This window comes from Fukomys damarensis, unplaced genomic scaffold (genome assembly GCF_012274545.1).
Source record: "Fukomys damarensis isolate Sample0158 unplaced genomic scaffold, DMR_v1.0_HiC HiC_scaffold_10, whole genome shotgun sequence".
Classification (NCBI taxonomy): domain Eukaryota; kingdom Metazoa; phylum Chordata; class Mammalia; order Rodentia; family Bathyergidae; genus Fukomys; species Fukomys damarensis.
The window spans coordinates 16,769,259-16,797,064 of NW_022900922.1; the positions used below are offsets into that span (position 1 = coordinate 16,769,259).

General features: G+C 38.5%; 2 protein-coding genes and 1 pseudogene across 3 annotated transcripts in view; 2 read left to right on the plus strand and 1 right to left on the minus strand.

The window, feature by feature from the left end:
- Positions 1-577: 577 nt before the first annotated feature.
- Znf322 (zinc finger protein 322) lies at positions 578-16,228 on the plus strand. Of its 2 annotated transcripts, XM_010623029.3 has the most exons (4): positions 578-848; positions 1,578-1,665; positions 10,093-10,160; positions 14,377-16,228. In XM_010623029.3, the coding sequence occupies exon 4, from the start codon at positions 14,559-14,561 to the stop codon at positions 15,765-15,767; it is 1,209 nt and encodes a 402-aa protein (XP_010621331.3). In that variant the 5' UTR covers positions 578-848; positions 1,578-1,665; positions 10,093-10,160; positions 14,377-14,558; the 3' UTR covers positions 15,768-16,228. The 2 variants fall into 2 exon arrangements, with proteins under 2 accessions (XP_010621331.3, XP_033617758.1); XM_033761867.1 differs by lacking the exon at positions 1,578-1,665.
- LOC104861534 lies at positions 11,552-12,461 on the plus strand (annotated as a pseudogene).
- Positions 16,229-24,916: 8,688 nt separating the features above from the next.
- Positions 24,917-27,806, minus strand: part of Abt1 (activator of basal transcription 1) — a 4,998-nt gene continuing 2,108 nt past the window's right edge. Inside the window, exons 3-5 of the mRNA XM_010623102.3 lie at positions 27,688-27,806; positions 25,842-26,041; positions 24,917-25,699 (exon numbers count right to left, since the gene is read on the minus strand). Of these exons, the coding sequence (XP_010621404.1) occupies positions 25,319-25,699; positions 25,842-26,041; positions 27,688-27,806 (700 nt within the window). The 3' untranslated portion in view covers positions 24,917-25,318. The remainder of the gene's footprint in view (positions 25,700-25,841; positions 26,042-27,687) is intronic.

Here is a 27,806-nt window from a genome sequence, read left to right on the forward strand (position 1 = left end):
AACGTATACTGTTTGCTCTCTAGGAAATCTCAGCTCTGCTTCAGCCCACACATCAGCGATTACTCTCGATTGACTCCAGCCTAGAAACACAATCAGAGAAGAACCGGGACCCTCCAATCCTCCTCCCGTGCTGTTTTTTCCGCCACACGAGGTCACCACTACTCCCCTTTCAAAGCGCTCCAGGTAGCTCGCTGGCGAGCGCTTCCGCGGGGCCTTGGAATCCTCTATCGCTTCCACACCTCCTGGGGTGTTTTCTCCAAGTCTGCAGCATCTATATGACGCTACTCTTGGACTGGAGTCCTGTTTTAATAGCGTGAGGAACGAGCACAGATGTCGGAGACGGCAATACAAACTACGGAGCCATCCGTATTGATTAGTCCGAGATCCGGCAAGGCGAAGGCCTCCTTCCCATCGTCCGCGCCACAAGGGACTAGTGACGACCCCTCAGAAAGAGCAGAAGGCCCAGGGCGCATGCGCCCCATGTCCCGCCCCTTCCCGGAGGCTCAGTCCCCATTGGTCCAGAGGCTGGGGGTGTAGCTCCTCGTAGCCGGTATAGCGGTCACGTGGTCCACGGGGGTGGAGCTACGCGGCGGCTTCCCAGCTGGACTGAAAGGAGTCTAGGACTCTAGCTCCTCGGCCTTGAGAGTACGGCTTGGCCTTCGCCGAATAGCGTTAAAGGAATTTCTGAGTTCTCATCGGCCTCCCAGACTTGCTTTCCTTCCCCTCTGAAACTAGGCCTTCTGGCCCTTTGCTGCGGAATCTGCGGCCGCCGGGAAGCCCGGATCCAAGTGTCCGCGAGTAACCGGAAGTGCCGCCCGCAGGCCGAGGGGCGGCTCCGTGGCTGCCGGGTGAGCGCGGCGGGCCGGGTAGGGGAGTGGGGTGAAGGGAAGGGAGTCGAGGGAAGCAGCCGGCCCCTCCACGCTGAGGACCCAGGACTGTGCAGCAGTCGATGAAAAGTTGAAGACCCTTTTAGTAGGGTAGTTTCTGGAGATGATAATAAACACTTGTCTAAGCCATACATAGCTTTTATATGCCATATGAAAACTTATGGGAAAACCAAGGACAGTTAATAAATCCTTTCCCAGTCTTCACTATAGAGATTAGTTATATTGCAGTTCGATCTGTTTGCAGAATTTGATTGCTTTAACCATTTCATAGCCATTTCCTTTAGAAGGCTGAAATATATGTGATGTGTAAGTTCGTATTATATGGAACACCTTAGAGGTTTGTAGTGTTGGAAAAATAAATTTTTGGCCCGCAAATTGGGACAATACAAACAAAATTAGCAGAAGAAAAATTCAAATAACCAAGACAAGGCTAGGGCTCTGTTAGGAAATTAAAGTTCGTCATTAGCCGGAAGGATTTTTGATATTTTGTGTAGAGCAGGTCAGGAAGGAACTTTGTGACAGTTCTTGCAAGAGAAAGGATGTAAACAACGATAAGAGATAAGATTTGGTTGAAGGGTGCTGACCAGACTGGAGTTAATAGGACCAATATTTAAATGGCAAACTCTTAAAAAAATTATAAATCTCACAAAGTCATCTGAATTGTTGATTTTTTTTTTTTTTTCTCCCTAGGAGAGGGAAGAATTAAGTATTGTGACTAGTTCTGGACCAGAGCTCTTTTGGAGCCAAAAAAGAACCCAGTCAAGTCTTTTGTGTTCCGGTAAGTGACACACTAGACTCTGTATTTCTGTACAAATATGAATTTGGAAAGGAGCAGGACAGGAAAGAGTGGGAGATGATACATAGCAAAAAGTAACAGCCTTTCCTTAGTCACTAAAATGGCAGATTACTAGGGGCCCTGTTCTACCAATTTAAATGTTTTCTATTCCATTCCAGCATGCTTGCCTATTCACACTAGGCTAGCAATAATTGCTTCTTGATTGATTGCCTACACAAAGAAGGCAGTATGCCCAATGCTTATGCAGGCTCTAGAGTCAGAAGATGGATAGTAAACTCTGGCTGTCATACTTACCCAGCTGTGAGTTCTGGAGTGATTAACTGCTATGAATATCAGATTTTTTTTTTTATCTGTAAGATGCAAATATTTGATATTAATACCTATTTTACAGGTTTGTTGGGAGGATTAAATGAAAGAATTGCTATAATCAATGGAAAATAAACAAGGTAATTCCTGGCCTAGGGCCTGTACAGTGAGCATTATATACCACAAACTTGGGTAGAGATAAGTGCTGTGGAGAGAAATAGAGATAAGGGGATGTGAATTATCTTTGATAAGGTAGGATTATCCTTTTTGAGGAAGTAATTTTGAGATAGAGACAATCAAGAAGCAAGCTGTTTGGAAGAGAGACATAGACAGAAGTGTAAAAGAACAAGTGTAAAAGCTCTGAGGTAGCCTTTGAGGCTGAAGGTGTGCAAAGTACCACATTATATAGGGCAGTAAAAACGTTGGATTTTACCTCTGAGTGTGATAGGAAACAGAATATTTTAAACTCAGGAAGTGTTGTGGTCTACTTTGAGGTTTCACAACCAGACTATATTTTATTTTGTAAATGCTGACATCTAAAAGGTTTAAGAAGATGATTTTTCTCAATTAAAAAAATTTTTCCTTTTTGGTGCACCATACTTTTTTTGGTTGTTTAGAGCAATTATGATAGCTTGTACTGATAACTTTACGGAATAATCTGATTGATTTTCCAAGTCATGAACAAACTCAGAATGCTTTATTTCTTCTGTACTCTACTTTTAAGGTTAACAGTAATACATATTTTAAGAGACAAAATTCCCATAAATCCACCATCTTGAGCTACTGCTTTATATGTGTGCCTGCATATCTTATCTTGTGATTTTTGAATTGGAATTCTCCTCTTTGACATTTCTCCATATATTTTTCTAGTTTTGGCATTGTTAACTGGCTGCATTGTCTTAATCATTTTAAATAGGTTACAAACAGACTTGGCACAAGAGTCAAGAGGATGAGTTCAACAAATGTTAATAGTTTTGTGCATGTGAAAGTAGAAAAAAATAGAACCTGTCATTTATTGAGCATCTTCTGAGACCCAGGTGTTGAACTTGGGCCTTAACCCGTAGTGTTCCTGTTCTCACAGCAAGTCCCTTGGAGATATATTTTACCTGTGTTAATCACAGGAGAGGTTGAAATTGAAGGAAAGTAAGTGACTTAGCGAAGTTCTCATAGCTACAAAGGTATACAATGGAAATTTGAACCAAAAATCTGATTCCAGAGCTTAAATTAAGCTTGTTTTATCTACCAAAATATAATAATCTTCAGCCACTATGTTTCTTAAAATCTAAGATAAAATAACTTAATTTTGAAATAATTTCAGACTTTAAAAATTTGTAAGAGAGGGCTGGGGATTTGACTCTGGTTCCACTGCTTGCTTCGCAAGCACAAGGGCCTGAGTTCCATCCTTGGTACCAAAAAAAAAAAATTGTTAGGAGAATGCAAAAAATGTCTGTATTCTCTACATGCTAATATTTTACTATTTGTTTCTGTATACACATGGTCATGTATTGTTTTACCATTTGAAAACAAGTTTTAGACATAATGTCTTTTTTTTTTGTCTTAAACTATGAGAAAATTAATTCCTAAAGTGTATAATGAATTACATAGCTTCTATACTTGTGCAGTGTTATTAGGTGCCTCTCATTTTTGGGAGAATTGAAAAAGTAGTTTTAAAATACATTTTCTTAATTCAGTGCTTAATTCTCCCCAGAGAACTAATTGAAAAAGCCTGTCCAAAATACTCAATTGCATATTTCTTAAAAAGAAGAATATTCTCTTAAATTGTTAGCACAATATTCAGCATCAAGAAACAAACATTCAAAAAGTACTGTAATCTATAGACACTATTCAAATTTAGCCAGTTGTTCCACTTATGTGTTTTAGTAGCAAAGGGGGGTAGGAGGAGTTTTGTAGTCCAGCATTTTATCAAATTAATAGTGTTCTTTTTGCAGAGGAATATATTTTCAGGTATTGTCTTTTAGTACCTTGTTTTTGAAAAATTCAGCCCATTTGGTAGCATTTTCCTCATTTTGGGTTTTCCTGCTATTTCCTTATAAACCTGATTTTAAATGGTTATGTGTTTTGGCAGAGAACCCAGAGTGATGTGATGTCCTCTGCTTCATATGAGAAGGCACGTGATGTTGCTTTGTCTCAGTGCTGGTGACATGTTAACTGTGATCTTGTTTTTAATCTTTGTAATCATTAAATATCTACTGGAAATATCTGTCTTGATGATCATAAAACTTTTTACTAGCTAGGTTTTTGCCTAATTATTTTTTCCATTGGGCATGGTGATTTTTTTAATTCCAGCATTTCACATTTAATTAATTATTGGCTTTTTTAATGTAAGAAATTGTCTCTTTTCTTTTACCCATTCTCTAATGATTACAGAGTCATGGATTCTTATGATGTTCATATTTTATTACTATGGTTTACTTTGATCTCTTTGTTCCAGATTTGTACAGTGGCAACTCCAACCAATTCCAGGTTCATTTTAGCATACTGTGTCCACTTTTGAGCTCTTCTTTACTTTCTACACAACAAGATATTTCAGGCACATCTTGTTTCCAAACCCTGTAATCAGCCTTTTCTCTAACAAATTCGAATTCCTCTCAATAGAGAATGGTACTTAACACCCAAAATCTGAGTGCCTAGTATCCTCATTAGTACAGTTTTCATTTCTGTGACTTCTCAGCAAATGTTACTAGGAAAATACACACACACACACACACACACACACACACCACACACACTTCTATTTTTCTCTCTGTATATGCTTTAAATCCTGACCTCATTCTTCTATTTCAATTCCAGTTAAACAATATAGAATCATTCTAACCTTTTTCTTTTCTGAATTTGTGATTTGCCTGATAGTGGGAAATCTAGGTGCCATTATCCATAGCACATGTACTTATTTGTTCAATTCTAAGGTGCACCCTTACCACCAATGAGGGGGAAATGGTGGGTATGGTGACTGCACCTGGGAGGCTGAGGCAGGAAGATTGTAAATACAAGTCAGCAAGTTTATCAGTTGCCAATAAAGGTGGAGAAAAAAGTCAAAATCCTATTCATAGCTTAATCATTATAGTTGTTTTTATCTTGAAGTTTATATAGTCTCAATACTGTGTTAAACAGTTCTGTTGTTTTTCCTCTAGTGAGTGGTAGTGTTACACATTTAAATCATGAACTTGGTTTTGTTTGGATTGTACTTTATAATTGCTCCCATTTTGTCTGTATTTATTAAATATGTAAAATGTAACAGCTCTAAAAGTAGAAATTTGTATTATACAAAAATGTATTCTCAAAGAAGTGGGAGTTTTTCCTCCACTCTTTTATATCAATTCTGTTTTTGTCTTTTGATCCCATTTTCATCTGCTTTGTGGTGATAATCAGACTTACTAGTTTGTCTATCTTCTCTTCATTTCTTTGTGGCCAAATAGATAGTCGTACCATTTTTAATTTCTACTTTCTTATGTAAAATACAGCTTTTTAAAAACAGCTTGTCCTAGAATTACTCTATATTAGTTCATAAAAATTTTCCTCATTCTCATTTATATTATGGCTGTGCTATTGCTTATTTAACCACTTGTCAACATAAAGACACTGAAATTATTTTAAATATTTTCCAGTTAGAAAACACTGCTATAATAAATAACTTTACGCATGTATTTTTTGTTTTTGTTTGTTTGTTTGTTTTTTTGAGACAAGGTCTCACTAGGTAGTTGAGACTGACCTGGAACTCACTATGTAGCCCAGGCTGGTCTCGAATTCACAGCGATCCTCCTGCCTCAGCCTCCCGAGTTCTGGGATTACAGGCGTGCGCCACCACGCCTGGCCTGTGTATTTTTATAACATTGGAGAAGTATCTTCAGAGTCACTGTCTAGAAATGAGACTGCTGGGTCCAGTATAAGTGTATGTTTTGCTGTGTGGTACAGTACGCTCCCTTCCAGAGGGACAAGGAAGTCATACCAATTTGCATTCCTTCCAGCAACATGAATATTGTAGTCTGTTTTCCTATAGTCTTGACAACAAAATATATTGTTACATCCTTTAATGTATGTCAATTTTTAAAAAATGGTATTTCATGTGCTGCGTTTGATGATCTTTTTTTTTGGTAGTAGGGATCAAACTGAGGTTCTTGGGCTTGTGAGGCAGGTGCGATGCCACTGAGCTAAATCCTGAGCCCTGATCTCATTTTTAAAATAGTCTTTATTTTTAGAGCACTTAAAGAAGCACAGCAAAATTAAGCAAAGAATACAGAGTTCCCATATGACCCTTTGCCTTTCAGCAATGGCACAGTGTCCTCTACTTTCAACATCCCACACCAGAGTGGTGCATTTGTTACAGTCAGTGAATCTCTTGACATATCATTATTACTCAGAATCCATAATTACATTAAGATTTACTTTTTAGGTTGCATATGTTACAGATTCTGTGCTTCATTTGTTTATCCTCCTTCCTCACTAGTCTTGGCAGCCATTGAACATATTTACTGATTCCCTACATTTGCTTTTTCCAGAATGTCATAAAATAATTTTGGAATCATATAGTTGGAGTTGTATAGTAATGTATGTAGTTTTTCTAGATTGGCTTTTTTCACTCAGTTATTTCCATTTAAGGTTTCTTGATGTCTTTCATTGACTTAGTAGCTCCTTTCCTTTTTAGCATTCAACAGTATTGTCTTGTGTACATGTACCACACTCTACATAATCCATCACCTACTGAACACATCTTGGTGGCTTCTATGTTTTAGCAGTTATGACTAAATCTGCTACAAACATTTGTGTGCAGGTTTATACGGACACAAACATATATGTGGACATGAATTTTTAAACCATTTGGATAAATACACGTAGTATAAAAAAAGCATGTTTAGTTTTTGAAGAAACTGTCAAATGTCTTCCAAAGTTTTTACCATTCTTCAGTCCTGTCAGCACTGTATGAGAACTGTTGTATTACAGCCTCACCTACATTTGCTGTTGCCAGTGTTGTGATTTTGACTATTCCTGCGAACATGTACTATTATCTCATTTTACTTTAAAATTCCCTAATAATGATGTTGAACACATTTTCATATGCTTACAAGTCATCTGTAGATGCTCTTTTTTTTTCTGTACCTCGGATCAACTTTACAAGGCAGACACAGTGCCACTGAGATACACCCCAGCCCAGCTAAATCCCTGGCCCATCTGTATATGTTCTTTTTTTTTTTTTTTTGAGACAGGGTCTCACTATGTAGTTGAGACTGAGACTGACCTGGAACTCACTATGTAGCCCAGGCTGGTCTCAAACTCATAGCAATCCTCCTGTCTCAGCCTCCCGAGTGCTGGGATTAAAGGTGTGCGCCACCATGCCCGGCTGTATATGTTTTTTAATGAAGTGTTTTGCACGTCTGTTGCCCTTTTTTGTTTTGTTTTGGTTTGGTTTGGTTTTTTGGTACTGGGGATTGATGCCCTTTTTAAATTCAATTTTTTAATTCAGTTTTAAGAGTTTGTATGCATGTAATATATTTGTGATATTTTATATATGTGAATAGTCCTTTATCAGATATGTTTTATGCAAATGTTTTCTTCTGGACAGTGGCCTATCTTTACATTTTCTTAATGTCTTTTGCAGAGCAGAAGTTTTATTTATTTATTTATTGTACTGAGAATTAAACTCAGGACCTTGCTCTTTTGAGGCAGGTGGCAGCACTACTGAGCTAAATCCCCACCACAGAAGTTTTTAATTTTAATGAAGTCTAATTTAACAGTTTTCTTCTATGGTTTGGGCCTTTGATCTTGTATCTTAAAAAGTCATTGCTTTGCTCAGAGTCATCAATAGTTTCTCCAATAGAATAGGAATTTTATAATTTTTTGTTTTACATTTAGCTCTATAATCAGTTTCTAAAGTTTAGTTAATTGAGAAGTAAATTTTGTGTTCATGGTATACATGCTTGGTATAGATTATAGATTATATATACATAATGGAATGGTTAAATTAAGGTATTTAACATATGTATTATTTCCCATATCTTTTTTTATGATGAGAACACTTAAAATTTTCTTTTTTTGGTACTGGGTATTGAACTTGGGATCTTGCACTTGCAAGGCAGGCCATGGAATGACTGAGCTAAATCCCCGGGCCCTAGAACACTTAAAATTTGCTCACTTAATTCTGCAACAATGCATAAGATTCTAATAAGATTACTGACATTTAGAAATTTGAAGAAAGGAGCTAAAGGTGTAGGGAAGGTGTGATGCGTAGGGGAAGAACAAAAAGGGAAAAGAAAAAAATGTGAGAGAATGAAAAGATGAAAATAAAGTGTTTGTAGATGGGGAGGGGAGGAGGGGGTGAAGGGAGGGCAGAGGTAAGGGGAAAAAATGAGAATCAAGACTTGCCATGTAGAGGTACATTATCCCAACAATGAATGTAACTGTACTGTATCCCTAAAATGTACCAATAAACTCAATAAAATTAAAAAAAATTACTCACTTAAAAATATTTGAATAACAGTATATTTATTGTTATTAACTATTAATCATCATGAGGTATACTAGACCTTTTTAACTTATTCTTGACTAATTGAAATTAACCAACAGTGAGCCAGCCTCTTACCCCTTAGCCTCTGTTAACGCCATGTTATTCTTTTAAGTAAAGAATTCACTGTATATATTTTTACACTGTATAAATTAATTACATCATATGGTAGTAATACCCTTTATCCCTGTGCAATTTTATTGTGATTTTTTTGGCTTCTTTGTTAAAGATCAGCTAATTATACTTACGTGGGTATATTTTTGAGCTCTCTATTCTCTTCCATTCAGCTGTGTATCTCTCAATACCACACTGTCTTGATTACTGTAGCTTTACAGTAAGTCTTGAAGTTAGCTAGCATGAATCCCTCTCTTTTCTTTTTCGATATTGTTTGAGTCAGTTTTAGTATTAGTTCACTCTAGAGTTTCCTAGTTATATAATAGCATGTTATCTTAAGGTAGAGAATTTTCTTGCTACTTTTCAATTATTACAGCCCTAATTGGTTTTTCTTCTAATTACATTAATATTTCAAAGTCAATGTTTAATAAAAGAGGAGGTAGTGACCTCCTTGCCTTGTTCCTCTTAGTGGAAATGACTGTAGATTTTCTCACATAAGGTGCTGGTTTTAGCATAAGAAATACAATACAAATTGTATCATGTTAAAAGGCAGTGCCCATGAGTTGTTTGGGGATAGATGTAGATTGTAGTTGTGAACTCTTGCAGTACTCATGGAGGTAGATATGGTTTTTCTCTATAGATTTATGAATGTGGTGTATTATAGTAATGAGTTTCCTACTAGTGAGGGGGTCCACATAGTGAACCGAACTTGCAGTCCTTGAATAATTCCCACTTTGTCATGGTGTATTATGTTCTTGATATGTCTTGATATGCTATAGATTTTTTTTTTCTGGTACCAGGGATCTAACTCTGGCCCTTGTGCTTGAGAGCAGACAGCAGAACCACTGAGTCAAATCCCCAGCCCAATATGCTATAGATTTTTGTTAGTATTTTTCACTGAGGTTTTTTTTTTTTTTTTTTTTTTTTTTGGCTACTGGGGATTGAACTCTGGTCCTTGCACTTGCGAGGCAGGCGGCAGAACCTCTGAGCTAAATCCCCAGCCCAATATTTTTTACATTGATAGTGATATTCAGCTGTGAATTTTGCTGTACTGTCTTCATCAGGACTGGTTATCAGTGTTATTCTTGTTCCTCTATTTCGGTTTTCTGGAGAACATTTTTGAATGATTGGGTTTACTTGGTCTGTAGATTTGTTAGAATTACCTTGTGGAAATAATCTGGGCCTTTTAAGTTTTTCAGAGTAAGTGGGATTTTGAATTAATTATTTTTCTCTAGTTCATATGTTGACCTTTTTTAACATCCTTGTTAAAAAGTCATAAGGGTTGACTTGGGATCATGGTTATTCTCTACAGAATGGAATTAAAGGGATTACCTTAAGAAAACTCATCTTTTTTTTTTTTTTTTAAGAAAACTGTCATTTATTCATTGTTAGGTCCTTTGTGTGTAAATAATCTAGTGCTAAATCCTCTCATTTGTGGCTTCTTGCCCTCTTGTTGTCCTTGTGTTTTACAGAATGCCTTGAGTAATCAGATTTTCAAGACCATTAGAAGAATGCTGCTTTTCTTCTGTCTAGATTCTGGGTAAGATATGATTGTTTCAGTCTTTTGAAATTTAATTTTTCTCTTTGAGAACACATCTCATCAGAATAGCTCCCATCCCTGTGGCATTTTAGTGTTTGTTTTTTCTTTACTAGTTGAGAGAAATAGAATTTCAGTGACAATTCATTTTTGCATTCCATATGCTTATTAGGTGCCAACTGTGTACCTAGTGCTACTCTAGAATCTTAGTATCTCAGTATATAGGTCCCCTGTTGTCTTCCTCTCACTGTAACCAAGAACAAATCCTATGCACTTAGCTCTGTAAACTCAGTTTAATAGAAGAAAAGAAAAAGAATATTTTCTGTGATACTTAAAGTTTTGTGGGCTGATTAAGACAGACAAGGAATGTTCTTGGGGCTTAATACATTGTATATTGTTATCAAGTTTTCTGATAAACATTTCCTGAAATGCACATGGTACAGTTAAAGCTGTGCTTTCTGTGGGTACCTGCCATTGTAGGCAGTTCCTTAAAACCCAAAAGCAGGTATGTCAGTCAACAAGATGAACTCAGACTCAGCATCTTGGTGATAAATACATAGAAAAATATTCTTCCACTTATATTAGAGGGACAGATACATGCTAATTTTTAAGGTATTATATTGGCTAACAAGGATTCATTTGATGGGTCAAGTTTTTATACTTATTGTATGCAATGATATTCATTACCAAATGAGCAGAAAAAAATAGTTTTTTAGTCTAAAGGGTTCTATAATACCATGAAAGCTATCATTTGGACCAAAAAATATCATTTGTAATAGTGTGCAGTAAAGACTATGAAGTTCAGTCTGCCCTGGGATTCACTGTGTAGCCCAGACTGGTCTCGAACTCACAGCAATCCTCCTGCCTCAGCCTCCTGAGTGCTGGGATTACAGGCGTGCGGCACCACTCCTGGCTCAAAATTATAAAGACATGATAGAATGTTTGCAATCTGAGATATTGTCACTGTATTTAGCATAGCATAGCACATCTACATTCTTTGGGTCAGTTGGGATGATGATATACTGTGTATTCTGGATCCATATTGTGGGTCAGCTAGATTTAAGTGTATTTTAATTTAGAGGATAACCAGAGAAGGCATCAAAAGAATGTGACCCTTGAGCAAAGATATAAGGTGAAGGAGAGAACCTTGAAGATGATTAGAGGAAAAGCCCTTCAGCCATAGAGAAACAATGAGGAACAGGTCTGGCTTGTTTGAACAATGGCAAAAAACAGAGTAACAACTATAAATGTGTAGCAGAAAAACAGGGAAATGAGTCACAGTGGTGACAGTGGGTGTCAGATTTTTTAGGGGCTTTAGTTTCTAATGAGAGCAGTTTTGATGGAACGGTGAGGGTGAATGTTTGATTGGAAAATATTCCAGATACATTCAAAGACAAGAGTTGGAGATGGTAAGTAGACTCATTTCTTTTGGGAAGCTTTAATGTAAAGAGAAATTCTAATTTGAGGGTTGGGCGATTGAGACCCGTTTTCTTGTCGGTTAGAAGAAAGATGTTGTTTTTTAGAAGAGAGATAATCAGTTTGCTAAATAGAATGATCCAGTGTAAAGGAGTAAATGCATAATGGCAGAGAGGAAGGGTAGAATTGCTGTAGTGGTGTCCTTGTGAAGAAGGGGGTGGAATCCAGTACGCAGATGGGAAGGATGCCTTTAGATTGAGCAAAGGCAGTTTGCCATCCATGGTTAAGAGATGTAGTGCTTGACCACATGTGAAAGAAATTGGTTGAGGAGGTGGTGGGAGCATGCGGAAGGTGTTTCTTTTATTTGTGTGTTATTGTTATTTTACTTCTGTTTTCTTAGTAAAAATCATTAGCTTAGCTTTTTATGCTCGCACCCACTCCGCCCCAGCCATGGTGTTCATATTTGTGGTCGTCTTTTATATGCTGGCTCTCCAGCTCACCACCACACTCATCTTCTTTGCCATCTGGCATATTATAGCATTTGATGAGCTGAAAATGGATTGCAAGTATCCTGTAGACCATTGCAATACCCTGAATCCTCTTGTCCTTCCCTAGAATCTCATCCATGCTGCCTTCTCTGTCATGTTTTTTTGTGCAGCAGAGTAGCTTACATGGGGTCTCAATATGCCCCTCTTGGTATATTGTATTTGGAGGTACATGAGTAGACCTAGTGATAAGCAGACCAGGACTCTGTGACCCTACAGCCATCATGAATGCAGACATGCTAGTGTACTGTCAGAATGCTGGGCAAATTAACTTTTTACCTACTAGCATTTTTTTTTTTTTTACTATCTGTGTGGCCAGATCTGTGTTTTGGTGAGCTCTTAGAACAACGCACAGAAGAATTGTCCAGTTAAGCTCATGCAGAAACCACCATAGGAAGGGATTCTGTCCAGCAAGTTTCTGTTTCCAAGAGTTACCTATGGAATCTGATCAGTTGCTTTAAAAAATAACTCATTTTTTAAATGTTTCCACAGTTTTTGCTTGTGGAAAGACCGTTTTGCTTGGATAAAGAATTTAATTGGAATTACATATAAATTAATTTAAAATAATTACCTCTGATGTTGCACTCTTTAAGGAAGAACCATATTCCTTTGAATTAGCACATTAATTACTGATTGTCCTTAGTCCATTGAAAGCTTTTGTTTATAGGAACCTGAAGGGCTTATTTTGGTTTATTGAAATGCCATCTTACTATAGCTGTAGATAATCAGGTGCTTCTGATTAAGTTAAAATGTACATCTGAGTTGTAGGAAACTGGATAGGTTTCCTCATTTATCATGTAGATGATAATATCTGGATACATTTATAAAAACAAAGAATGGGTTTTTGCCCTTTTACTTGAATATTATCCCTGTATAGTGCGTGAATGAGAGATTTCCCATGTCTCTATCACAGTAATATATTTGCTTCATTCTTTTTTTGTGACGGGGTACTGGGGATCAGACTTGGGACCTTGTGCTTGCAAGGCAGGCAGCAGAACCACTGAGCTAAATCCCCGGCCCTACTTGCTTAATTCTTAAGCATAAGTGAACATGATATTAAAAACTACATGGTAATTATCACTTCTTGTTCTTTTGGCTAAAACCAAATGTAAAAAATACATGCTAATTAATTGTGAAGAATACATTTAAAGCTATGTTAAATATGTTTTTTATTTGTAAGAAAATTGCTGATTAAGAAACTTGTATTAAGTTTACTGTTCTAATCTGGTGGTAAAGGATTTTAAGAATTTGCGAGTATTTTAGATTTTCATAGTTGAATGAGAGGGCCAGGGATATGTAGCTTAGCAATGCGGCTCCTGCCTGGTGTTGTGGGGCAGGGGTGGCAGCGGCATTTTGGGAGGGGGGTTGAATGAGAGTGAAAATTGTGTAACTGTCCTGCTGTTCCTTTAGTGCAATAAAATCTCTAAAATTAAAAAACGTTGTGAGGTTATTAGCTTATACTCCTAAGGCAAAGGATGGTAATGTTGCATGTATGAAAAGAAAGTCAAGCATAGTAAAAGGTTACTGAAGACAGTAAATATGAAGGACCTGGAAAATAGTTCCCTTTGATTTGCTTTCTTTCTGAACAGGCATACTAATTACTAAGCTTATCTTGATTTCTCAGTTGGGGCAAGTGAAACAAGAGCCGAATTTTGAGGCTACTCACGTTCATAAAAGAAGGAATTGTTACTTGGAGTTTCTGATATGTATTGCGAATTGTTTTTATATTAGCAGAGAGGAAACTTAAATACAGATGAAACATCCTTAATCCAAATATTCAGAAAGCAGAATCTGTAACTTTGTGAGTTTCAACATGATGCCATTAAAATTCCACACAACGAAGCCTCGTTTTGTGCACAATTTTTTTTTCTTTTTCTTTTTTGATATAAGGCATCGAACTCAGGTCCCTCTGCTTGTAAGGCAGGCAGTGGAACCACTGAGCTAAACCCCCGGCTTGTGCGTAAAATTTTAACTATTGTATAAAAACCTTGAGAGTTTATGTGTAAGCTACACATGAAACCTAACTGAATTTTGTGTTTAGACTTGAGTCCTAGCCTCAAGATATCCCATTATTTATGTGGAAATACTGCAAAATCTAAATTCTCTTCCCAAGCATCTTTTGGATAAGTAATATTCAACCCACATAAAACCTAGAAGACTTAGGTACTCTCATACAAAATTTATTTTCTGCAGAGATTTTAATTTTGAGGACTCTTCTTAGATAAGAGTATAAATAATATTTCTACTTTGTTTCATAGGTTTGAAAATATGAAGTAAGGAATTAATGTATATAATGCTGGAAACTTGTGAAGGAGGACTGTGTATGACTGAAAGGCTTGAAACAGATGTGTCTTCCACATTCTCATCAAGACAATGACTACAAAGGCAATGATGGGTCAGAAAGACCATTGGAAAACCCCATAGGAGAGAGCCATAGAAAATGCACACTTCAGAAGAGAGATGTAATCAGAGAACTCAAAAAAAGAAAATACATCATGTATGCCCTCAGAAGGGTAAAAAGATTTTTATTCATGTGCATGAGATTACTCAAATAGATAATCATATATACCAGTGCCTTGAACGTGAACAAAACTTCTGTGAAAACTTAGCTCTTATTATGTGTGAAAGAACTCATATAGGGGAGAAACCTTATAGATGTGATATGTGTGAGAAAACCTTCATCCAAAGCTCAGATCTTATTTCACACCAGAAGATTCACAATTATGAGAAACCATATAAATGTAGCAAATGTGAAAAGAGCTTTTGGCACCACTTAGCCCTTTCAGGACACCAGAGAACACATGCAGGTAAAAAATTCTATACATGTGACATTTGTGGCAAGAATTTTGGTCAGAGCTCTGATCTGCTTGTCCACCAGCGAAGCCATACAGGCGAGAAACCGTATCTGTGTAGTGAGTGTGATAAATGCTTTAGTCGAAGTACAAACCTCATAAGGCACCGAAGAACTCACACAGGTGAGAAACCATTTAAGTGTCTGGAGTGTGAAAAAGCTTTTAGTGGGAAATCTGATCTCATTAGCCACCAGAGAACTCACACTGGTGAAAGACCCTACAAATGTAATAAGTGTGAGAAAAGTTATCGACACCGATCAGCCTTCATTGTACATAAAAGAGTTCATACTGGGGAGAAGCCCTATAAATGTGGTGCCTGTGAAAAATGCTTTGGCCAGAAATCAGATCTTATTGTGCACCAGAGAGTCCACACAGGTGAGAAGCCGTATAAATGCTTGGAATGCATGAGAAGTTTTACGCGGAGTGCCAACCTCATAAGGCACCAGGCCACTCATACTCACACTTTTAAATGCCTTGAATATGAGAAAAGTTTCAACTGTAACTCAGACCTTATTGTACATCAAAGAATTCACATGGAAGAGAAACCACATCAGTGGTCTACATGTGAGAGTGGCTTCCTCCTGGGTATGGACTTTGTTGCCCAACAGAAAATGAGAACTGAAACAGAGGACCTGCATTATAAATACAGTGTATGTGATAAAAACTTCCACCAGACCTCTGCCCTTCTTCAACATCCAACAGTACATATTGGTGAAAAACCATATATCTGTAATGTGGGTGAGAAGGGTCTTGAGCTCAGCCATCCTCATGCCTTAGAGGCTTCACATATGTCTTGACCAGACGTGATGTTATAATATAAAAAGTGTATTTACATGTCATATAACTCATTAAGATGAATATTAAGTGAATCTCAGACTGGTCAGAGCTCAGACTTCAGTGGGGACCAAACATCCTGCAGTTATAGGAAGTGTGAGAAATGCTTTATTACCCAGAGAGTTGTCCTAACAAAACACTTTATCAGTCACTTCAAAGAGAAATTCTGCAGATGTCTTGAGTTTTGGAAAACCTTTAGTGTGAACTCAAATTTGGTTACTCACAAGAGGATTCATACAGGTAGGAAATCTTCCAGTGCAGTGTGTTTGAGAGCTTTCAGCCCTCCTCACTACAAGAGAATTCACCCCAGAGAACAACTTTTAAATGCCTTCAGCGTCAACAAGACACATCTTATTGGACATCAGAAAATTTCATCCTGGGGAGAAGCCCCAGCAAGTGTGGGGAAAAACAAAAAACAAAAAAACCTTCTAACAGAACTCTGACTTAGAAGCCATACTGGTGAAAATTGTATATATCTCCCGAGTGTGGCAAAAACATTAGTTGGAGAGCCTTACTTGGGTTTATACCCAAAAAAAAAAAAAAAACTAGTCTGAGGAAAGACCCTACAAATGTTTAAGAAAAGCTTGTCAGTGATCAGCTCTTGGGGTACATGAGGGAACTCACATAAGTGAAAAACCCATAAATACCTAGAGTCTGAAAATAAAGTTTGCTAAAAGCTTCTGTTTTTATTGGGCCCCAAAGAAGCCATTCTGCCAAGTGAGAGAGCTAATTGAGGATAAATCATCTGTGTACATAAAACATGTACGAGAAGAACTGTTCTCATAGTTGACCCATATGATAGTGGTAACTTTAAATGGAGTTAAATAGTTTTCTAGATCCCAGAAGCTGCCTGTAGGAGAAGGTAGGGCAGGTCAGAGTAGACCTGATGGGTAACTCAGGTGAAGATGCTTTTCTTTTATCTAAACCACTTAATTGCTTTAATTTCACTTTAATATTCAGAAATCCAATAAATGAAGGGACTGATACCTGAGAGAAGATGTGGCATGTATTACTGTTGGTGGAGAGAAGTATGTTGATTTTGCCTCATGGCTAGAATGGGCCTAGTGTATTGTGGTAGCATGACAGTCATTTGCTTGCTTTGAAAGGAAGTAAGAAGCTAGGAAGCACTTATTTTAGGTCAAAACATTCCCAGCAGTTCCTTAGTGGGATCAACTTCATAAAAAGGCAGAATGTGAATCTTTCAACTGTGTTCACAATTTGAGGCATACCCTCAAAATTTTTCTTTTCCCTAAAATATCTTCTCAGTGGTCACTGGTATTTGAATTTCAGATTTATAGATTTCAACTCAAAATCCAAATTCCAGGATAATGGTTATGATGGTGTTAGTATCTATATTTTTTACTTGATTTATCATCTCTCTCAGTGATAGATAAGTCTTAGTTGGCTCCTAGCAAAATGGCTAGGGGAATACTGAAAGAAAAGTGTAAACCTGAGTAGGCACTAAGTAAAAAAAGACACAGTTGTTTATTACTAATAGAGGAGCCAGACTTCATTTTCTGTATCCTGACTCCAAAGTCGGTGTTCCTTTCACTCCATTATCTTGATATTTGAAAAGTCAAGCCTGGTAATGATCCATTTTTTAAAAATTTATTTCAGTTCTGCCAATGAGAAAAATACCTTTTAATCCCAGGGAAAGGATTGCAGTCACCACAATATAAGGTATATTTTGGCTTGAAATACAGGATTTTAAACGCTAGAAAGGAAAAGTGGTTTGGCAAATTCACCAGAAGTTTAAAGATAAGCAGTTATCTCCAATTTAACAGGGTAATTATGATTTGTCTTTAACACTGTTTAAAAATACTATAATCCATGGAAGCATAAATAGTCAACTTTTCAGGTTTTTTTTTTCTTTTTTTATCCCTCAGATTCAAAGACATTTAATACAAATACTTCATATTCCTGCAGTATTTGGGACTCTGGACTGGTGAATAAATATTTTAGTTAGAATTCTCATTTTTGTGTTTGATTTATCTTAGATTCCCAGACTCCAGAGGATACTGGCATTTGGGTTCATGAAGTTGGCCAACTTACCTTGTAAAGGGCTGTAAACTTTGATCCTAATGGCTTGTTGGTGAGCATGATAATCTTAGGGCCAGTGGCTATAGCTGATAATAAAAAATCTGATTCAGGAAACGAGTCTTATAAGTTTATTTGATCTGACATGTTTCATTAATTTTATAAATAGCTCTTGTACCATGAAATGTTGCCCAGTATGATAAAACGCCCAAGATGTATTTTTCCCTCTGGTAAAAACCATGCCTGTTACTACTATAAGTTTGACAGTTTTAACACTGAAATAGTATTGGGTGTCTGGCATGGCAGTGTTGAAAATTCGTCCTTCTGGCTACTAGTCATAGATAATGGAGAAAGGGACAAAGTTGGTATCACTAACAGGACAATGACTTGCTTTTTTCAACTAATTTTACTGGTAATTGTCTTTAGTCTTTAACGATGGACCATCCCTCAAGTAGAGAACTTTGGGGATATGAAACAGGTCTGAGGGCCTTTAACCATGGGGGGGGGTGTTTGATATTATCCATATAGTGTAACCTGAGGTTGGAGAGGACCACTGGGGAGCCTGTAACCAAAACTAGAAGGTAATTTCTGGGATGAATGGAGGTTCCCTTGAAGCAGTGCCAACCTAAATCTACCTCAGGTAAGTAGTTAGAGTAACTTTTTCAAGATTTCAGACCAAATGAGATAAATTGTACTTAATGTATTCCTATGCTTTAATGTTTTCCCTTAATTCTTAAATAAACATTTGTTCTGAAAAACTCCCATTTTTGGTCTCTTATAAGAAATTAGTATTTCTTCTATACTTGCACTAGAATAAAACGTACTCGTGTGACACATCCTGATGGTGATAACCATTGAACAGTCTAGAATTTCAGGATTTTTTTTGATGCTAAGGCCAGGAAGAAGGAATATTGTGTTGAATTTTGCTTTTATTCTTGGATCTTTTTGGAACCTCCACTGTTACAAAAACCATGCAGGGAGGGTTGATAGCTTGAACTGACAATATTTGCTGCTCTACTAAAATTCAGTAGCTGTTATTTATGTGAGTGATTGACCTCTCAAAATTAAGGAATAATTTTGAATTTTCACTTTCCAGTAGAATCCACATTTGGCTCCAGTCTTGTTGAATTGGCTCGCCTGCTTCACCAAAATCTCTGGCAGTCAGTGCTCTCCTGACCACTTCAAAACAAATCTCTGCCCAGTCTTTGGGTGTAAATGTTCTGCCTCCTTTAACATGCCAAAGATTTCATTTTTTCTTCAGACACATGGTTTTCAATAGCCTTTGGGACCTTTTCATGGTCTTTCTATTGCTTCATTTCCTTTATTGAGATTTCTCCTGTATATAGTACCTTTTCGTTCTCTATTGAAAAAAGTTAGGATGCTCTTAACATTGCCCATTTTTCACTTTTTCCCCCTTCCAGAATTTACCGACTTATATTCTTGGCTGCCTCCATTCATAAGTGTTCATTTCTTACCACGCTGCAATCTGGCTTCGCTCCTCTCATCTCTGCCTAGTTACCTACTCAGAGATCACCTCAGCCAAAGTGAAGGATGCATTCTCCAACACTGCATGCTATTTTCCTCCCCTTTCTTGCCAATCCATCTTAGTTCAGTAGATTTAGTTACTTTTGCTTGAGGGCCTATTCAGACAAATTAGTTTCCATTACTTATAATGCAAACTAAGTTTTCTTACATAGCTTTAAAAGAGTCTAAAGCATCACCCTTTTTAAACTTTTAATGTAGGGTGGGTATTGTGTCCTCACCTATTATTACATAGGAGTTTATAGAGTGTGAAATACCATCTCCTTTGTCAGGATTAGTTTGGAGCTAGGTTAAGCTAATTTAGCAGGTAGTATTTCTCAAGTTAGTAGCATTGATCCAAGAGTAAACATGTAAACTACTAAAGGAAAAAAAATTTTACATAAGCCCTCCCCACTACACCCTACAGCATGGTTCTGGGGAGTGGCGCAAGACAGTGCCTCAATTAACCAGGAGATGGGTCAAAAACTAGGCTTAAGAGCTGGAGATTTGGCTTAGTGGTTCTGCCGCCTGCCTCACAAGCACAAGGTCCTGAGTTTGATCCCTGGTACCACAAAAACAAAAAAAACTAGGCTTAAGGGCTGAGATGTAGCTTAGTGGTAGAGCACTTGCCTAGCATGTATAAGGCACTCAGTTCCATCCCCAGGATTGGGAAAAAAATTATACCTGAAATGAGCCACTGTGCCTAGTTTTTTCCTTTTTAGAACATCTTGAATCAGTTCCATAAACTTACCTAGGTTGGTAATTTTTCTTGATATTTTGTACATACTTGCTTTTTGCTTATCTTGCTCTCTCTGCCTGGATTGTGCTAAATACTTCTTTGTAACCAAATATTAATATCAATACAAAATATGAATTAATGGGTGGGAATGTAGCTCAGTGGTAGAGGTTTGCTGAGTGTGCTTGAAGCTCTTGGTTTGACCCCCCAGCTCTGCAAAGGAAAAGTAACATGAAATTATATGAAACTCATACCTGGGAAGTAGTTGGTCTGTGAACTGCCTGAAATTGTATGCCAGGTTTTAAGTAAAAGAGGGCTTACAGCTTCACCAGATTTCCAAAGAGCTGCACTGGTCCATCACAGGTTAGGATGTACTGCTACAGCCCAACTTAAGTTGCAAAGTGCCAAAGGTCTTTGGAGTTTTCCACAACTTCCTCAAATCTATCCAGTGGAACAATTTAACCAACCAGGAGTACTAAATCATCTTGCACTAACATTTGAAATTGAACTCCCAATAATAGTCCAGGGCTCTTTAATAAAGACAGTAAGATTATGTTAAAGGTGACTGTGGAACATCTTTGTGCCAGATAGCAAGAAAGTTATGGAAGATGTTAGAATGTGTTATGAGGAATCAGTCACCTTTCCATTATGGTGACCAATTCCTGACATATATAATTTAAAGGAGAAAGTTCATTTTTGCTCATGGTTTCAGAGGTTTCATTCTATGGCAACTGGCTCTGAGGCATAAACATCCTGGTGAGAGAGCAGAGAAAATCTGTCCATCTCATGGCAGCCAGGAAGTAATGAGTGTTGTAAAAGAGCTAGAGAAGAAGGGATCAAGAACCTACCTTCAAAGGCATGCCCTGTCTTGTCCTATTAGACCCCACTTCCCCATAAACCCATTGAGCTTTGAACACTACAAAAGATGAATCCACTTGATGAAGTCAGACCCTTCATGATACTTTTAGTTCCTCACATCCCATCAGCTAGCAACCAAGCCTTCAACACAATGAGGGTTTTGGCTGCCTTTTGGATCCTATCCATGATAGGATCAACGTGAAGATGCTGAAGATGAACTGTTTAAGAAGCAATAAGGGTCATGTGGAGGTACAAGATCCCAACAATGAATGTAACTGTACTGTATCCCTAAAATGTACCAATAAACTCAATTAAAGCTGAAAAAAAAAGAAGCAATAAGGATAATGGCAATGACACTGTTCCGAATATTGTTTATAAGGAGAAGCAAACTAATTGAGTACCTTTTTTTTTTTTTTTTAACAATACATTCTCACTGTATCACCCAGGCTGCATCTCAAAATCCTAAGCTCAAATGATTCTCTCACCTCTGCCTCAAATAGCTGGAACTACAGACATGTCAGCATAACCATAATGTTATTTTGAAGATTATTAAATGGTGGCATTTTTCTAATACTGGATTGTGCAGTTAAGTTCATTTGGTTTTTATTAAGTGTAAAGATTTGCTTTTTCACACTTTTTAAAATATATGAAACATTTACATGATTAAAAAGCCAAGGTAATATAAAAAATTTTACTCAAAAACACCACAGGCTTCTGCCTATTCTGACTACTCTGCCATGCTGGGACAAAGGTGACCCAGCCTTTATTTCTCTTAGTAAAGATGAGCGTGTGTGTGTGTGTGTGTGTGTGTGTGTGTGTGTGTGTGTGTGTGTGTGTGTGTGTGTATTGTGACATATGAATGCATGTATACATTCATCCTACTTTTCCTACAGGGCACATCTTGAAAGTGATTGCCTGGCTTCTCTCTGGTACAGCTATTAAGACTGCAAAAAACAAGCTGGGTGTGGTGGCGCACTATCCAAGAACAAGGGATATCTTTTTCTGATATCCTCTTCAACTTCTTTTTGCAGTGTACTGTAGATTTCAATGTAAAGGTCTTTTACTTCCCTTGTTATATTGATTCCTAAGTTTGTTTTGGGGGCCTGCTATTGTGAAAGGTGTTGTTTCCCAGTGTTTTAGTGGAGTTTTGGGGGTCTTCTAACATAGAGCATTATGTCATTAGTAAATAATGATAATTTAACTTCTCACTTTCTTAGCCTTATTCTTTTTACTTATTTCTCTTGTCTAATTGTTGTGGTTAATGTTTCCAGAATTCTATTAAGAGTGGTGACAGGGGACATCCTTGTCTTCTTCCTGATTTTAGAGTGAAAGCGTTCAGTTTTTGTCAGTTTAATGTAATTTTGGATGTTGGTTTGTCATAGATGGCTTTTATCAGGTTGAGATGACCATATGTTCCAATTTTATATACGGTTTTTATCATGAATGGGTATTGGGCTTTGTCAGATGATTTTTCTGCATCTATTGAGATTATCATGTTTTTGTCCTTGGCTCTGTTAATATGGTGTATTACATTTACTGACTTGTGTATGTTGAACCATACCTACATCCCTGTGTTGAATCCTACTTGGTCATATTTTATAATTTTCTGGATGATTTGCTGCATTGTTTGCCAGTATCTTACTGAGGATTTTTTAATCAATTATTGAGGATGTTCATTCAAGAGATTGGCCAGCAGTTCTCTTTTTTGGTGAGGTCTGCATTTATATGATTAACTGGGTCCTTTAAAGATATCTTTTTTTTTTTTGCACTGGGGATTGAACTCTGTACCTCACACTTAGGAGGCAGGCTGCAGCACCACTGACCTAAATCCCCGGCCCCTAAAGAATATCATTTTCTTCCTCCAAGATCATTATTTTTGTACAAATACAATAGGCTGTGTTTACCTAGAGAGAAGTAGGTCCGTTTACTCCTTGGGTAGAGATCTCCATTTAATTTGGGACATTGAGGTTTTAGTTAGTAACCCCTTGTAAATGATCTGAACTTTACACAGGTCCCTTGGCACACTTAAGATGTTACATTCTCTTGAACTAAGTTTGAAACCAGTATATGTGGATCTTATCTGTAGCTAATGATGGTCTCAAAATGCTTAGAGGGAACTAAGAGAAAAATTCCTGGAAACACATTTTCTTCTACTCATTCTTCTCATTACTAACTCCAGCTGCAACATCCAGCCTGACTGGTATAGTGTTTCCTGACGAGCTATTTGAAGTGAAGCTTTACCACCTGCCTCACAAGTGTAAGGTCCTGAGTTCGATCCCTAGTACCAAAAAAAAAAAAAGTGAAGCTTGAGGTTCTGACCTTTGAGTATACACTGCGGACACCAGCATGGGACACTTTCCTTCACTCATCCAGGAAATTCATACCAAGCCATTGTCTTACATTTTAAAAAAAATTCCCCCTTGAGTCAGCGTTTATGTAGTTCAGGCTCACCTTGAACTCACTACATAGCCCAGGCTGACCTCAAACTCATGGCAATCCTCCTGCCTCAGTCTCCCAAGTCCTGGGATTACAGGTGCACACCATGCCTGGCTTTCACTTTCTAAACTGTCAGCAACCTCAGGGAAAGAAGACTGTCTTTTATCTACTTTTATTTCTAATATGCCAACTTGTCAGATTCTGAAGCTGGATTTTCCTGGCACATTTCAAGTCATCATGAGTTAAAGAAGCAATCCAAATGAGACAAATTCTTGCTGAGCATGCTGGTCCATGCCTGTAATCCCAGCACTCTGGAGGCTGAGGCAGGAAGATTGCAGTAAGTTTGAGGCTAGTGTGGGCTACACAGCAAAAGCCCAGCCTGAACTACACAGCAGAACTGTCCCCCAAAACCAAAAACAAATAGTAGTAATTAACACTGCTGGGCATGGTGTTGCAGAATTGTTGTTTGAGGTCAGGTTGGACTATATAGTGAGTTCAAGACAAGCCTGAACTACATAGTGAGGCTGCCTAAAAAAAAATTACAAGCAAAACCCAAATAATTATAACATTCTACCACTTCCCCTAAACTAACAGCTCGGATAATGATCACTTTTAATCTATGAGACCATGTATAGATTCTAGTTTATTCTGACATCCAAGTTCTCAGTTTCTTAGTGATTTATCCAAACTCTGAAGAAAGCAGGGCAGTTTTGTGTGCCCAGTGTGAACCTGTGACCTAAGTACCAACACATAGCCAAACAGCGTTTATTTCCAACTTCCCTCCTAGGCTTTGCCCACCTTTTTTAATCCAATACTCAATCCATGAAGCACTGTTTGCAACTGTAGGAACACAGCAGGATCTTTCAGACTTAATGCTGTCATTTCCCAGTTCACTTTCAAGGGGTGACCTGGAAAAACTTGATGAAGACTAACACACCCCAGGAGACTGTTCCCACCAACCAGGACCACAAAGGCAGCTCTACTCACACTGCCAAGGCCCACTTTACCCCTCACATGCTTCTCCAATGATGCCTATCTACCTTATCCCAATGGCCTAAAGACTAAGCACATATCCACTATCACCATTTCTACACACACTGGCTTTATAAATGTTGAATCAGCCAGGAATGGTGGTGGGTGACTGTAATCCCACATACTTGGGAGGCGGAGGCAGAAAGATCACAAGTTTGAAGCCCGACTGGGCAACTTAGCAGGACCCTGTCTCAAAATAAATAAAATGGCTGAGGATGTAGCTCAGTGGTAGAGCAACCTTGGGTTCAAAACTCAGTATTGCACTTTGAAGTTAAAACTAACCTGACTCTATACCTGAAACTAAAAAAATACAAAAAATATATTTTATTTTCCATAAACATATTTAAAGAAAGGGTCTCAACCCAATCCCAACCCATTATAACATCTTCTTCCTCTTCTTCTTTTTTTTTTTTTTTTTTTCTTTTTTGAGACAGGGTCTCATAAAGTTCAGGGTGGCCTTGAACTTGTAGTGATCTCTTGCCTCACCCTCTCAAGTGCTGGGATTACAGGCTCACACCACCACACCTGGCAACTTGTTAACATTTTCTAAATAAAAACAGTGCTGTTGCTACCCTTACCTATGTCAGTAAACAGAACAAGAATGCCAGGCCATTATCATTCTAGTTGGAAATAAAGGCCACACATGGTGCCAGGTCATGGGCTTTCAAGAGGTCCCCACTGGGCAAAAGACTGGCTTTCAAAAGCTGCAACAGTCATAATCACACTAGTATGAATAAAGTGCTTCAGCCAGGTGCTTGCAGAAGTTGAAAAAGAGGGACAGAGGAGTCCACAAAACTTTTTTATCTGGCTCCTTATTGGGTAGCAGTCTCACTCCAGCCTAATATAGACAGGAAGCGGGGCAAGGCCAGGACATGGAAGGGGCCTTCCTGCCCCTCAGGAGTCCTTAACTAGAGAAGGTCCCTCTCTGTTCTGTGATGGTGGTGGAGCTCCAAAGATCCTGGCAAGAAGTCCTCGGTTGGAGCGGGCCTGGTCCTGCACAGTAGCCAGGCGAGCGCGTTCACGCCCTCCTGGCCGTGCTGCTTTCCGGGCTCTTAGCTCCTGCTCAGTAGGACGCTGGGCAAAGGACCAGGAACTGTCTGGGCGGGCAGGGTCCCCATCAGCTGCAAGGAAGCGCTGTCCTCGCTCCACACTCCGAAGGTAGAAGTCGGTCTCACGCTTGGCTTGGGCAACCTCGGCTCTTAGGCGCTGCCTCTGTACCTGGCGCTCAAAGGCAAGGTGTTCGCTGAGGTGGGACCAAGTAAAACGGTGCAAATACTGTGGGCAGGAAAACAAGAAAAGTTCAGAATGGGACAGATCAAGGAGGGAGAAGAAATGGGTGGAGGCCTGAGGCCAAGAAAAGCTCACCAGGAAGAGGAGGAGAGGACTGGAAGGGTGGCAGACAGGCCCAACTCCTCACCTTGAGGTTCCACAGGTCATAGCGGAAGGGGCTGCGCCTGCGGGCACCCATGGGTGTGTTGTGCAGACTCATAGCCACACGCTTGGCTATGCGCTTATCCCGGAACTCCACCCAGCCCTCAGTATAGTCCTTGCTGTACTTGGATCCCTTTTTTCCTCCTGAGGCTGCTGCTGCCTTCTTCTTGCGTCTCACGAACTTGTCTGTACACCAAAGTCAAAGTCACAATCAAGGCCAAAGCAGCACTCCACTCACCTCCAGTCTCTAAACCTGCTGCCTTACATCCTACCTCCCAGTCCTTGATCTAGACAGGCTGAGGTTTCCTTTGTCTATCAGCTTCTTAATCAGCCTCCCTGAACACTATTTAAAATCCACCACAGCTCCCAACACCAATTTTAGTTACCATCTTAATGGGATGGGGTGCTAATTATAAGTTTCTTGATCTGTGCCATGATGCAAAAGGGATGTGTTCAGTTTTGTAGAAATGTCCTTTTAGCCAGGCATGGTGGAACTTACTTATAATCCCAGCACTTGGGAGGCTGAGGCAGGAGGATGGTCCTGAGTTAGAGGCAAGCCTGGGCTATAGAAATGAGTTTGAGTTCTACCCTGAACTACTACATAGCGAGACCGTCTCAAAAAAAGAAAATAAGAAATGTTCCTTTAACAGTGATGTGTGGTGGGCACTCAAGCTGGAGTTAAATTTTATTCTTCCTTACAGCAAAGTATTAAAATAAATGGTCCAAAGAAGAAAAGTATTGTGGAATGTATGTAGCAGAGATGGAAGCACTGAAACTGAGGCCAGGGGATTCTGACTCTGGGGTAAGCTAGAAAATCTTGAAAATCTTATTTTTCCCTATGGCACAGTCAGGTTAAATACAAGAATTATTTTGTGACTAGAAACCAGCCACTGTAATTTCTGTACCAGTGCACAAGGAGATTTAGTGCTTTTATACTTATTTCTTGCATTTAAAACATACAAAATCTTAAGAAACTATGTGAGCTTAAAACTAGTCAAGTAGTTTACAACCAAAGGCCTGTAGCAACAAAAACAACTATGCTAAAAAGCAAATAGTTCAGTATATCACCATGTACCTACAGTTTGTTAATACAATCTCAGCATTCTGTATATACATTTACTACATTTCTACATTTTTAATACATCTGCTTCCACATTAAATTTAACTGTTGACAAATTTGTGCTGCTCTTAGTATATACAATGCACCCGAATTTACTGTTTTACTCTCATAAATAAATAGTTCATAAATAAAAGTGTTTTGTACGTAAAGAAAAGTATATACGGAGATGTATACAATCTTTGCTATTTTAGGTTTATAAACTGTTAAAAATGTCATCCTTCTGCCAAAATGGTGGAACATGTGACTAGTAAATCATATGTGGTAAATGGGGGTATAATTTAAAGCTTTCACCATGTTATATTTTAAGACATCAATTTAATAATTTTATATTTGGCGAAATAAAAAGTTTTTCATTTTATTTAACTGGAATCACTGCCCTACTGAATTAAACACTCCAGCCACATCTGTATTAAAAATAACATTGCTGATTTTCTGGTTAAAAGAAATACCCCTTAGACTGTATACTGGTTGTGTTCATTTAATATATCGCAAAGGTTCAGAAAGGCGGCGAGTACGGTCACCCACCCCGCCGAGGTCCCCATTCCCCGCGCCCCTCCACAGCCTCCTACGAGACATGCGCACTATCTATTCACCCAGTCAAAGAAGAGAGCCAGCCCGCTCCAAAGCCTGCACTCTCGCCGCAACCCTACATAGCCCAGGCCGCAGGAGGCGCGCCATCCTCCTTCCTTCGCGCTGGGGGACGCACACTTACCCTCGGCCTGAAAGAACACGCGTCCGACCTCACCGTAGGCGCTGAGCAGGTTGCGTACATGTAGGGGTCGGAAGCGCGGCGGGATGTGACCCAGGTACACGATACCTGGCACCACCCGC

Excerpts from the sequence above, each read along its gene's own strand:
- Znf322 (XM_010623029.3), top strand. The coding sequence starts at position 14,559 with ATGCACACTTCAGAAGAGAGATGTAATCAGAGAACTCAAAAAAAGAAA.